The sequence below is a fragment of the Filicampus tigris genome, chromosome 4 (assembly GCF_054856515.1).
Source record: "Filicampus tigris isolate MCC_2025a chromosome 4, RoL_Ftig_1.0, whole genome shotgun sequence".
Classification (NCBI taxonomy): domain Eukaryota; kingdom Metazoa; phylum Chordata; class Actinopteri; order Syngnathiformes; family Syngnathidae; genus Filicampus; species Filicampus tigris.
In genome coordinates, this window is record NC_141220.1 from 3,175,456 (window position 1) to 3,187,500 (window position 12,045).

The 12,045-nt window shown below is 41.9% G+C and overlaps 1 protein-coding gene across 2 annotated transcripts in view; it reads left to right on the forward strand.

Annotated features, from left to right (window-relative positions):
• The first annotated feature begins 7,446 nt into the window (after nt 1-7,446).
• The window catches only part of bcar1 (BCAR1 scaffold protein, Cas family member), a 25,435-nt gene continuing 20,836 nt past the window's right edge, over nt 7,447-12,045 (forward strand). Inside the window, exon 1 of one of the 2 annotated variants that reach the window (XM_086028025.1) lies at nt 7,447-7,880. In XM_086028025.1, the coding sequence (XP_085884151.1) occupies nt 7,869-7,880 (12 nt within the window). In that variant the 5' untranslated portion in view covers nt 7,447-7,868. Of the gene's footprint in view, nt 7,881-11,459; nt 11,715-12,045 lie in introns of those variants that run through there. The other variant, XM_086028024.1, reaches the window with a different exon arrangement.

The following is a 12,045-nucleotide window of genomic DNA, read 5'->3' on the forward strand; positions in this document are numbered from 1 at the left end:
TTGTTCTTGTTAGGGCTGGTAAAGTGCAATGGCGGTGTTGTAAACACTCACGGCATTAAAATGAAGCATTGCAGTCCTCCATCCCTACTGTTGACACTTGGAAGCACCTGCTCCAACAGAAAAAAAATACACTTGCAAGCGACTTGTAGCTACTACTCGATCTCATCTGCGCATGCGTCAGAAGCAGTTTTTTAAAAAATTTGCTTCCAAACAGGTGGTTATTGAAATGTTGTATGCTAGTACAAAAATGTATGCCTAACTGGGCATCTTCAAGGTTGCAGGCATTGTTAAAAGGGCTTAAGACAAAACGGCAGGTGCATTTTGTGCCATGTTTAACTACTCTATAGGCTTGAATGTTGACATAAAAAACACCACCGCAAAGCTCCAAGTTCACCCAAAGATGGAAAGAAGAAATGCGGCTGTAAACCTCCATTCTTTCGTCACAATTTCCCGACAGAAAAGGAAGATCCAGACGCATGTAAAAGAGACTGAAATTGTAAATAGCTTGAACACATACATTTTGTCAATATCTTGAAACTGCGGGAAAAAACAGAGGCTAGGTACAGTAAACTAGCTAGCGGACAGCAAAACTAGTGGAGAGACAGAACGTGGGATTATGGAGGTACATTTGGAGCATACGTAATTTGCACCAAGGAAATGTAAGAATTTGTATTTTTTTGTATCAAAAATAAAAGCAAAAACAACTTGTAAGTGTATGAAATATTTTTTTGGGTAGCAAAAAAAAAACTAAATGTAAGAATAAATATATATAGATTAATGTTTATAATGTTGAAAATTTTGTTTTGCCATTCACAGTCTGTGTCTCCATGGAGGTTGCCATTGTTGAGCGCCTCAGATTGAAGCCGCTTGGTGAAGTCGGGGTCCTTTTTCCCCCATCTAGTGTTCCTACAGGATATCTATGCTAGATATCCATTCTTGACCATAGATACTTAGGGGTGGGTGGATCGATCCAAATGTCAGCGTGTCATTGAAGTGCACCGCAAGTAAAAACGCATCTTTTGAGACTATCCTCTTCCGCAGCATGTTGAGGACCTCTAACATATTCATGGAGTGTGATCGTCTGGAATCTGCTGCTGCCTGGCGAACGACCTCCACAGTGACTTCAGATGGAATAATGAGACCTCTGTTGTTTTTGAGGGACAGCAGGCGGTGGTACCTCTAGCCCTTTCTGGCAGATTCAGATTTCATGAGTGACATAGAGCAAGTGACATAACCGCTGGTTAAGTGTGACATTGAATCACATATCTAGGTATTGATTCATCCATCTTTTACACCTTGATTTCCTTGTAGAAGTGAATTGGATAATGGATGGATGAATTTACATCAAAAGCATTATTATTATTATTATTATTATTATTATTATTATTATTTTTCAATCAATTGAATTTATACAATACATAAGGTCCGTAGCCGGTTCTTTAAAATCTGCTTCCAGCCACTTGACCCCTCCCTGAAGAAAGGTCCTACCTGTCTCATCCTCACATCCCAGTGTCGCTCCTCTGTTTTGTATTTCCCCTCCTCTCTGTGATCTTGCGCTTTTGTCATTGCCAGTATGGCGCGCACATCCAGCCAAATGTCATGAAGCACTTAAAGAGGAAGTCAACGCAAAAATTATTTTTTCAAGAATATGTTCTATGCAAGCCCACTAGTTGAAACAGGGCATTCTGATAAATATTGCGTTTGTGGAATATGTGTTAATGCACTCATTTTTAGCCATCTCTGGGGCAGCCATTTTGTCTTCTGTCGATTGAAAATGACACAACGACCAATCGCGGCTCAGATTCAGAAGACAGGTCAGCCGTGATTAGTCGTTATGGGCAGTTGTGATGTCATTTTCAGTCGACAGAAGACAAAATGGCCACCCCCAGAGATGGCTAAAAACGAGTGCATTTTGGTGCTTAACTTGTATTCCACAAACGCAATATTAATCAGAATGCCGTTTCAACTATTGGGCCTGCTGGGAACATATTCTTGAAAAAAAAGATGTTTGGGTTGACTTCCGCTTTAACCAAGCGTAACTTTAGAGTCCCAGCAGGGTGCGGTCAAATGTACTTCACTGTAAATTATATATTCTGGTGTTTCAGCATCAGTATTATAAAAATCTCATGAAGAGATTGTTGAAATGACAAATGTAAAATGCTCATCAAATATGTGATGCTAAGTCAGTCTTTTTGGGAACACTGTGACTCTTTAACTGTTCCAATTCTACTTGCAACTCATCTCTCAATCAGTCCACTTTCAACTAGCTTCCACTTTTCAAAATATACTTCAGAAAGCATCCAAATGCATACGGGTTTGACATTACTACTTTACAGTTCCCTGAATGTTTGACTGACATAAAACATTCAGGGGGGCATGTTTAAACCATTACTCAAATCTTCTTGCTACGAGACAACAATGCAAATAATTTGCCTCTGTATCCGACAGCAACATGAAGGAACATAGACCAGGGAGCATTAATGACAACAGCAACAGATTCTGAGAAGCCTAATGTTCCCCATTTATGGCAGTGTTTAAGAAAATTGTTTGATGTCATTGTCAACAACAATTACCTGGATTTTCCAGCCTATAAACCATGAGCTTCTGGTGTTAATAAATTCTAGTCTAATCTGCAAAAACATACAATTAATTTTTTTTAATTAGTTATGAGCTAATTTAATATTTTTGTTGGCATTTGCGATACCTTGAAATAAGGCCGCTCAATACCGATACCTGGTATTGGTAACTGATGTTGTTGCAATACACCAGAGGGATCTGTGATCTGAAGTACCAGGATGTGGCAGCCATTTTGCATTCATGCAATAGCAGACAGCAAAATGGATGGTGTTATTTGTCAAGTATGTATGAATATGTGAGTGTCTGAACAACTGCATGTCTTTACCGTAATTGCGACTGTATAAAGACAAGATTGCAATGGGTTTTCTGAGTGCTTAGGATTATTTATGCACTTGCATCTGCAAAGTTTAAAGGGCAGCAAATATAAATTGTGCAACTCACATGGTTACCTTGAAGCTGTTTGTCTTCACCCTTATGCAAGAGGTGTACAGTATTGCAGTGGGCCACCACCATTTGCTCTGTCATTGAGTTCTATCAACAAAGCTGTTAAGTTGTTATCATTGTTTATGATTTTTCATTTAATTTTGTCAAAGAAATCTTCTTCAGCTTCAATTTTCATTGGACTCCCATGAAACTAATGTAATTTTCAGGCCCATAATTAATAAACATGAGCATGAGGAACAATAACATGGGCTGCTTTGCTTAGCAAACCATTTGGTTGTGGTAAATCAGTTAGGTGAACGTTATTGTTTTTTCCCCTCAAGCTGAAGTTGCTTTGGGTTATGCAGCATAACAATGGCCTTAAATATACCAGAAAGTCCACCACGGAATGGCTCAGATAAACAAAATGAAGGTTTTGGAGTGGCCAAGTCCAAGTCTGGACTCACTGTAAACCCAATTGGGTGGTATGACTTTAAATGGGTGGTTCATGCTAGAAAACCATCCAAAATGACCAAATTAAAATAAGATCAACCTCACAATACACAGTACAATACAGCTGTGGAATTTGAGTCCTGCATTTTTCTATATCAGTTGTGGGTATACATTCAGGTCGCTTTGCTGTTAGCAAATAGTAAGCAAGCGTATAATAATAATGAAACATAAGGAATAATAATAAGAATAAGAAGGCCTTTATTGATCCCACAGTGGGGAAATTTTCATTGTTACAGCAGCAAAGATGTAGGTCACACAGGGACGGCGGCATAATGTAGCCATTAATGTATAACAATAACGGCAAACATTCAGAATCAACCCTATGTAAATATACGCAGTAACTATGTGTATATACACATGTATATACACACCAACATACATCTACATAAAAAGCATGAAGGAACATTCATTTTAGCCTGTAAATAGTACAGAGGAAAAACACTCTAAATAAGTGACAGTGCTGCAGTGCTGCAGTGAAATGTAAGGAACAACATTGGATAAAAATAAAACTAGACTAACATTAGTGGGGAATGTTGAGTATTGCACGATATAAACTCACAATTGCACTAATGTCCGCCAGTTTGTAGAGACTACACAATGTTCTTGTTAAAGAGTCTGACGGCAGCAGGCAAGAAGGAGCGGCGGAATCGCGAGGGTGTCAATCGCGAGGGTGTCACAGTCTGTCACTGACGGAGCTGTGGAGTGCTGTTAGGGTGCCCTGGAGGGGGTGGGCCGGGTTGTCCAGCATTGATGACAGCTTGGCCATCATCCTCCTGTCCCCCACTGAGTCCAGGGAGCAGCCCAGGACAGAGAAACTCCTGACCAGTTTGTCCAGCCACTTCTTGTCCCGGGCCGAGACGCCGCCTGCCCAGGTGACCACTCCCTGGAAAATGACCGATGCAACCACGAGTCATAAAAGTTCCTGAGGAGTGTCCCCTGAACCCCAAAAGACCTCAGTCTCCTGAGTAGGAAGTCTCTGCTCTGACTCTTCCTATAGAGGGCGTCTGTGTTGTCGCTCCAGTCCAGTTTATTGTTCAGATGAACACCCAGGTACTTGTAAGTTGAGACTCTCTCAACATCTGTTCCCCGGATCTTCACTGGTGCAGGTGAAGAGTGCTGGCGCCTACCGAAATCCACCACCATTTCTTTGGATTTCCCCGCATTGATCAGGAGGCAGTTCTGCTGGCGCCAGTCCACAAAACCCAGAGTAAGTTCTCTGTATTCCCGATCATCTCCGCCTGTGATGAGGCCGACAATCGCAGAGTCGTCAGAGAACTTCTGCAGGTGACAGGTAGGGGTGTTGTAGTTGAAGTCCGAGGTGTAGAGGGTGAACAGGAAGGGAGCCAAGACAGTTCCCTGCGGAGCCCCCGTGCTACAGAGGAGCACGTGACACACAGTCCTGTGTCCTCACATACTGCGGCCGGTTTGTGAGGTAGTCCTGGATCCATCTGGTGAGGTGGTGGGCCACTCCTGCCCGCTCCAGCTTTTCTCCCAATAGGGTGGGCTGGATGGTGTTGAAAGCACTGGAGAAATCAAAGAACATGATCCTCACTGTGCTCCCCGCCTTCTCCAGGTGGGAGAGTGAAGTGTGGAGGAGGTAGATGATGGCATCATCCACACTGATGCCATGAAGGATCTAACTCGATATGAATGGCTTTATATTAGCCAACAGGTTAACCAACCATCAATTAAAAGTCTCAGAGTTGGCGTGCCCTGATCTGAGCGCGGGACCAGCTGGTGAAGATCAGCCCCATAGGCAGGGCCAGCCAGGGATGAGACCAGCCCACATTATGTTTAGATTTTGAAGACGGTATAAATGTGAGGGCTGCATGTTAGACTGTGCCCCTTTTCTTCCCTCGCCCGTCTCGGGTGAGAGCATTTGCGAGGATGGAAAAGCTGCCCAGATCTGATTATTGTATGATTCCTAAACTTCAGAGATGGTAAAGAAAAGATGACGGGAAAATTCAATTGACTTGTGTGAGTCTTTACATTGTATACCTTCTTGAAAGATAAAATGAACACGCATTGAGTAAGTAGTTGTTTTGTAAATTGCTAATTGGGCTTATGGACTCCAGACCTACAAAACATTTCAACAGGAACAATACCATGGGCTTCGTTGCTTAGCAAACCATTTAATCATGATAAATCTCAATTCATTATTATATGGACTGATTTAGTATGGGTGATTCACTAAATAGATTTCACATTCTTGAAATGTCATGGCCAGAATGAACTTTGTACTTCTATCCACCCTGAGAAAAGAAGACATTTCTCAATAATTCCATATGTACAGGCTTTGTGAATCAAATATTTAAAATGAAATAAATTTGATCAAGATCATCATTAATTGTTAATAAAATGTTATATTTAGCATTTTTTTCTGACCACAAGCAAGAACTGAAAAATAACCTACAGACTATCAAATTTTTAAATATTGACATGTGCCACTGATATCGTAGGCAAGCAATGTTTGAAACACTGATTTAGTTACAGGAGCGGACTGGGGACACTAAGTGGCCCGGGAGCACTAGTGTAGATGACGTGGGGTTGGTTTTGTCAGCCCAAGGGCCCTCTTGTGGTCAAACTTCTATTTTTATTTTTTTTTAATGTAATGTTGCAGTGGTTAACCCTCGCAGCTGCAGGTAGCACAGAGTGTAAAGTCAGACTGCGTCACTGCATTGTGTTGGGGAGATATGAGCAGAGCTGGGCAGTCCGTCCCTGGGTCGGAACGGTCCGTCCCTCCGTCCCGGACGGAGGACCGGGGGGCGACCAGTTTTAAAAAAGGGTCGGTCTAAGCAAGGGTGGAGGTGGATTTTAGTCCGACGGACCGACGGAATACAAGGACGGAAGCGCTTTAAAAGGACGGGGACGGACAGGGTTGGGGGGGGAGATAATTATCATAAATAAGGACGGCGGGACGAGGCCGGAAGGGTACCCTGGTCGCGGACGGAGGACAGAAGATGGCAAAAAAGGGTCAAGTGTGCAGCTCTGGATATGAGGAAGTGTTAACTCGACGTAACAGCGCAAGCGGGAAAATCCGCAAAATAACTAACATTTAAAGTAAAATGGATGGAGCAATGTTTTGTTGACACGGAAGACGCTACGGCTTCTTCTACTACTACTTCCGGTATATTTGGTCATCTACACATGTCAAAATAATTTGTTCCGCTCGAAGGTGTGATGCATGAACATGCAAGTCCTAATCGGATCAATATTTTTAGTTTAAAAACAGTATATCCGATCATAATTTTAATCAGAACTCTGATTTGTTTAAAGAAATTTTGTCCATGTAAATGTAGGCAGTGACGTGTCATTCTCTCTCCCTATCTCCCTATCTCCCTATCTCCCTATCTCCCTATCTCCCTATCTCCCTATCTCCCTATCTCCCTATCTCCCTCTCTCTCTCTCTCTCTCTCTCTCTCTCTCTCTCTCTCTCTCTCTCTCTCTCTCTCTCCGTATATACATTATCTATCCAGTATCCAAACTGCGTATCCCCACGAGGGACGCGGGCGTGCTGGAGCCCATCTTCGGGCAGTAGGGGTGGTACACCCAGAATTAGCCCCCCATCCCACCCCTCCCCGGCGCACACACACGCACACAAAACTTTTCCGAAATGTCTTTGCCATTCGGAGTAAAAACAATAAACAAAAACAAAAAAAGAACCTGGCAGAAACGGGCTTCCTGTCGTAGTTAAAAATAAATGAATTAATAACAATAATAATAATAATAATAATAATAATAATAATAGATGTATTGATTATGGTCTTCCATACATTTCATCTGTGCGGAATGTAAAAACCGTCCTAGGTGTGAGTGTGACGATGCTGTTTTTCAGTTTTGTAACTGCAGGCGAGAATCCCCCCCCCCCCAAAAAAATTGACATGAAGTTGGGATAGCTTCACGTACACAGAAATGGATTGTCATGAAGCGGTCCCTTTAAGGTCTTCGTTGGTAAATATCTACCCACAGATGTGGTGGTCTGTTCCAGTTGACAAGCGTCCTGTGCGTACTGAGATGTGTCGGGTGTTTAACGTGCAAATATTGTATGCTATTTTTAATTGATAACGTTACAGTAATTGTTCGTATTCATACGGAAAATAAATAGGGCGAAACTGCTGACTTGCAGTAAAATCACTATTGTCACATGAAGGTTTTATCGAGGATTTAACGACGCCGACTTAAGTAGGCTCTTCGTTTTAGTGAATTATGATAAGAGGAAGAGGAATGAGCTCTCCGGGAGGAGTGGATATCCCTTTTTCCGCTGAAAAATCCTTGAAGGAATCACCGTGCGTGTAAAAGGCTTAAAGAAACCACCATTTGTTTTACAGCCAGCTAGGACAAGGACGTAAACCAGCAAAATGTCTGTCCCCGTAAGTATGGCAACTGTCGGTATCAGTAACTTATATATTTCCCGTCTTTGTGTATTCTGTCATATTTAATTTCGCACTTACGTTTCTGTTGCACAATGTAACAAGACTGAACACTGTGACTGTCAGTGTCATTCGTCGGACCACCACCCAACCACATTGAAGTAGTAAATAAACCCGATATTCATTTCGATACACATTTATTTTAATGAATCAACTGGGTCACATAATGTGCTAATTTGTTTTCAAAACCCCTTTGATTTTATAGCCACATGCTGGGAAGAGCATGCAGGCCAGCCATTCAGACCGCTACTAGTGTTTCAAACGTGATTTTGAGTTTGGATTTACTGTAGTTACACAGTCTATGGGTCTCGACTGCTGGCTTGTTGAATTCCCCTTTTGGGATTTCACAAATACAGAATGAACATATATGTATTACATATTACTTTGCATATCAGTCTTGCTTGAACCAATAACCCAATCCACGAAGGTCATCCAGTCAGGTCCATAAATATTTGGACATGGACACAATTTTCATCCATCCATCCATTATCTATACCGCTTCTCCTCACAAGGGTCGTGGGGCGTGCTGGAGCCTATCCCAGCTGTCTTCGGGTAGTAGGCGGAGGACACCCTGAATTGGTTGCCAGCCAATCGCAGGGCACACAGAGACAAATAAACATCCGCACTCACACTCACATCTAGGGGCAATTTAGAGTGTCCAATCAACTTACCATGCATGTTTTTGGAATGTGGGAGGAAACCGGAGCACCCAGAGAAAACCCACGCAGGCACGGGGATAACATGCAAACTCCACGCAGGGAGGCCGGAGCCGGGATCGAACCCACGACCTCTGAACTGTGAGACGGACGTGCTAACCAGTCGACCACCACCGCAATTTTCATATTTTTCAATATAAAAACCTTCATAGTGTGTTTGAAATTAAGCAAAATGTGCTTTAACTGCAGACTTTCAGCTTTAAATTGAGGGTATTTACTTCCAAATCAAGAGAACAGTGTACAATACAATAATACAATATAACTTTATTTATATAGCGCTACAGCTGTAACAAAGCACTTCACATTACAATAACAAAATAGTAATAATGTAACAAGTGAAAGCAATAAATTAAAACACAAAATACTATGTACAATAGACACTGGAAAACTGTCAGTCTCACGTCGGACCAAAAGCTAAAGAATAGAAATGTGTCTTCAATCGGGTTTTAAAAATGGACAGAGAGGGGGCTTGCCTAACATTCAATGGAAGGTCATTTCAAAGGGAAGGACCAGCAACAGAAAAGGCTTGATCCCCTCTGAAACGCTGCTTAGTCCTCGGCACCAGAGAGCTGCGCCAGGGCGAGACCATCTAAAGACTTGTAAACAAATAAAAGCATCTTAAAATGAACTCTAAAATGCACTGGGAGCCAGTAAATGGGAGGCCAGGATTGGTGTTATGCGCTCTGTCTTGCGAGCTCCAGTTAGGAGGCAAGCAGCAGTATTTTGGACCAACTGGAGATGCTTGACAGAGGACTGGCCAAGTCCAAAATAAAGTGCAATGCAGCAATCTAGCCGGGATGTAACACAGGCATGGATAATCGTTTCTAAGTGCTGATAGAAAGGAAGGGCTTTACCTTAGCCAGCTATCTAAGATGAAAGAAGCTGGAACTTACAACAGCGCTGATTTGCCAGTCCAATTTAAGATCACTGTCTAATTTAAAACCCAAGTTTGAGACTGTAGGCTTTAGATATGAACAGAGCTGGGCACTTGACCCTTTTTTGCCCGTCCGGCCGCGACCCTCCACCCTTGACCTGGGTACCCTTCCGGCCGACCATATTCGTGAACATTGTCGGACCCCGCCCCATTTCCATCCATGCTTTGATGTCCTCTAGACAGGACAAAAGTGGTCTTAAGGAGAAAGTGTCTTTTTTGCTCAGCGAGACATAGACTTGACAGTCATCCGCATAGCAGTCTCCAAACTCTGTCCTCAAGCCGCTCTCTTGCCTGTTTTCCTTCTTTCCCTGCTGCAACACTGCTGATTCAAATGATCAGGATCATTATCATGCTTCTTCAGAGCATGCTGATTTAGGCAGTAAGTAATATAACAAGTTACTCTCAATTTTTTTTCACACATTTATTCACATAACTTAGTTAGAAGGGCTGCTTATCACCTTAGTCTTGGGTCGTTCGCGAATGTTTTTCTATCAAAAACATTGCAGCTATAATGTATGAACGAGAATGGTAGTACAGTACATTCACTCACTGTATCGTTGGCGAACGGGAAATGGCAGCATGTTCACTCACTGACTCATTCGTGAATGGGTATCGGCAGTTTTAACCCAACACCAACACAACGAAATCATATTCGGTTGCTAATTTAGGACACGAACAAACCGCTGGTTAATTACGCTGTCATTGTATGAGATAGCACAAGTCTCTGGCATTAGTGGCTAGCAGCTGTCAGCATTAGCTACTCCTTTGCTTAATTACTTTTTTTTTAAAACTTCTTTTTGACCTAAATTACTTTGTAATGTGCTGTCCATGTTTTAAGAAAGGTGCCTTAAATTGCACTTCAAGTCTTTTTCATTATGAAAAAAAAAAAATATATATATATATATATATTAAAAAAAAAATTGTCTTCATTTAATTTATAACACTAGCCTAATAATTGTTAAAACATTCAGCTCAAAATGTCTGGCAGGATACCTTGAAATGTATTCACTGTACCACTTACAAAATTGCATTAAATTGTGTTCTTAAATCCTATATGGCCATATTAGCCATTACTGATTTTTTTTTTTTTTTTTTTTGGGTTCGATCCCGGCCCCGGCCTCCCTGTGCGGGGTTTGCATGCTCTCCCTGTGCCTGCGTGGGTTTTCTCCGGGTACTCCGGTTTCCTCCCACATTCCTCTAAATCAGTCACACTCTAAATTGCCCCTAGGTGTGATTGTGAGTGCGGATGTTTGTTTGTCTCTGTGTGCCCTGCGATTGGCTGGCAGCCAATTCATGGTGTCCCCCGCCTACTGCCCGAAGACAGCCGGGATAGGCTCCAGCACTCCCCGCGACCCTTGTGAGGATAGGCGGCATAGATAATGGATGTGTGTATGTGTATATATATATATATATATATATATATATATATATATATATATATATATATATATATATATATATATATATATATATATATATATATATATATATATATATATAAAAGGGTTTTTTGTAAACCACAAATTCCCCCATTAAGTTGAGTACAGTTAAACTATGAAACCATTCCAGTACTGCCAGTACCTTAGTAAAAATAATGGAGAATCTATCAATTGTACCATTTTATATTAAAACACTGGAGAACTTGTGTCATAGATCTCTTTCTGTGACACACACAAACTCGAAGACAAGAAAGAACTAGAGTGAAGAGAGAATGGGGCTCAGGGTTTTATTTGTTTTGAGGGACACAGTTTAGAGCCATTGCTCAGATTGGTTAGGGGAAATTGCAGGACCCAACCGTATGGGACGTGTTGGGTTACACACTCCTCCCACTTTTCCTCAGGCGAGAGGGAGGGCACCAGAAGGGGCAAGACGTAACAAACAACAGTCTCATTCTTGTTGTGTGAGATCACAGAGCAGCAGAATGTGTCGAGATCTGCTTGATAATTGAGGGCAAGATTGTACAAGAAAGGAGAAGAAATTTACTGAGGAAGGGAGGGAGGACATAGGCAGATACGTGGACTGTGGAAGCTTGTTGGGAGGAGGAGACACAAACTCATCACATTGGTTGGAAATATATTTTACAAGGGCTCTGACAGCTGAAACAAGGGGAAAATGAACTTTCTGGTGAGTATGTGTTTTAGGGTGTTCTTGTAATATTATATTCGTCTTTCAACATTTATTAAATTGGGCGTACTTGACTGTCTATGTGTAGTGTATGACAGTGCTTTGGCAGAACTTACTAAATCACAGCTGAGCTAAAACTTGGAAAAGACTCCGGTGTGGAGGAAAAGTACATGTGAAAGGGCCAGGAGGAAAAAATGTTCTGTGTTGATTCCTACCTTTTGTTGACTCCCATGGGTGAGTGTTTGGATATAATAGGGTCGAGTTAAATGCACGTTGTACAGGAAATGTTCAATGCTGTGACAATTGATCACATTTGCATGGCAAATCTTTT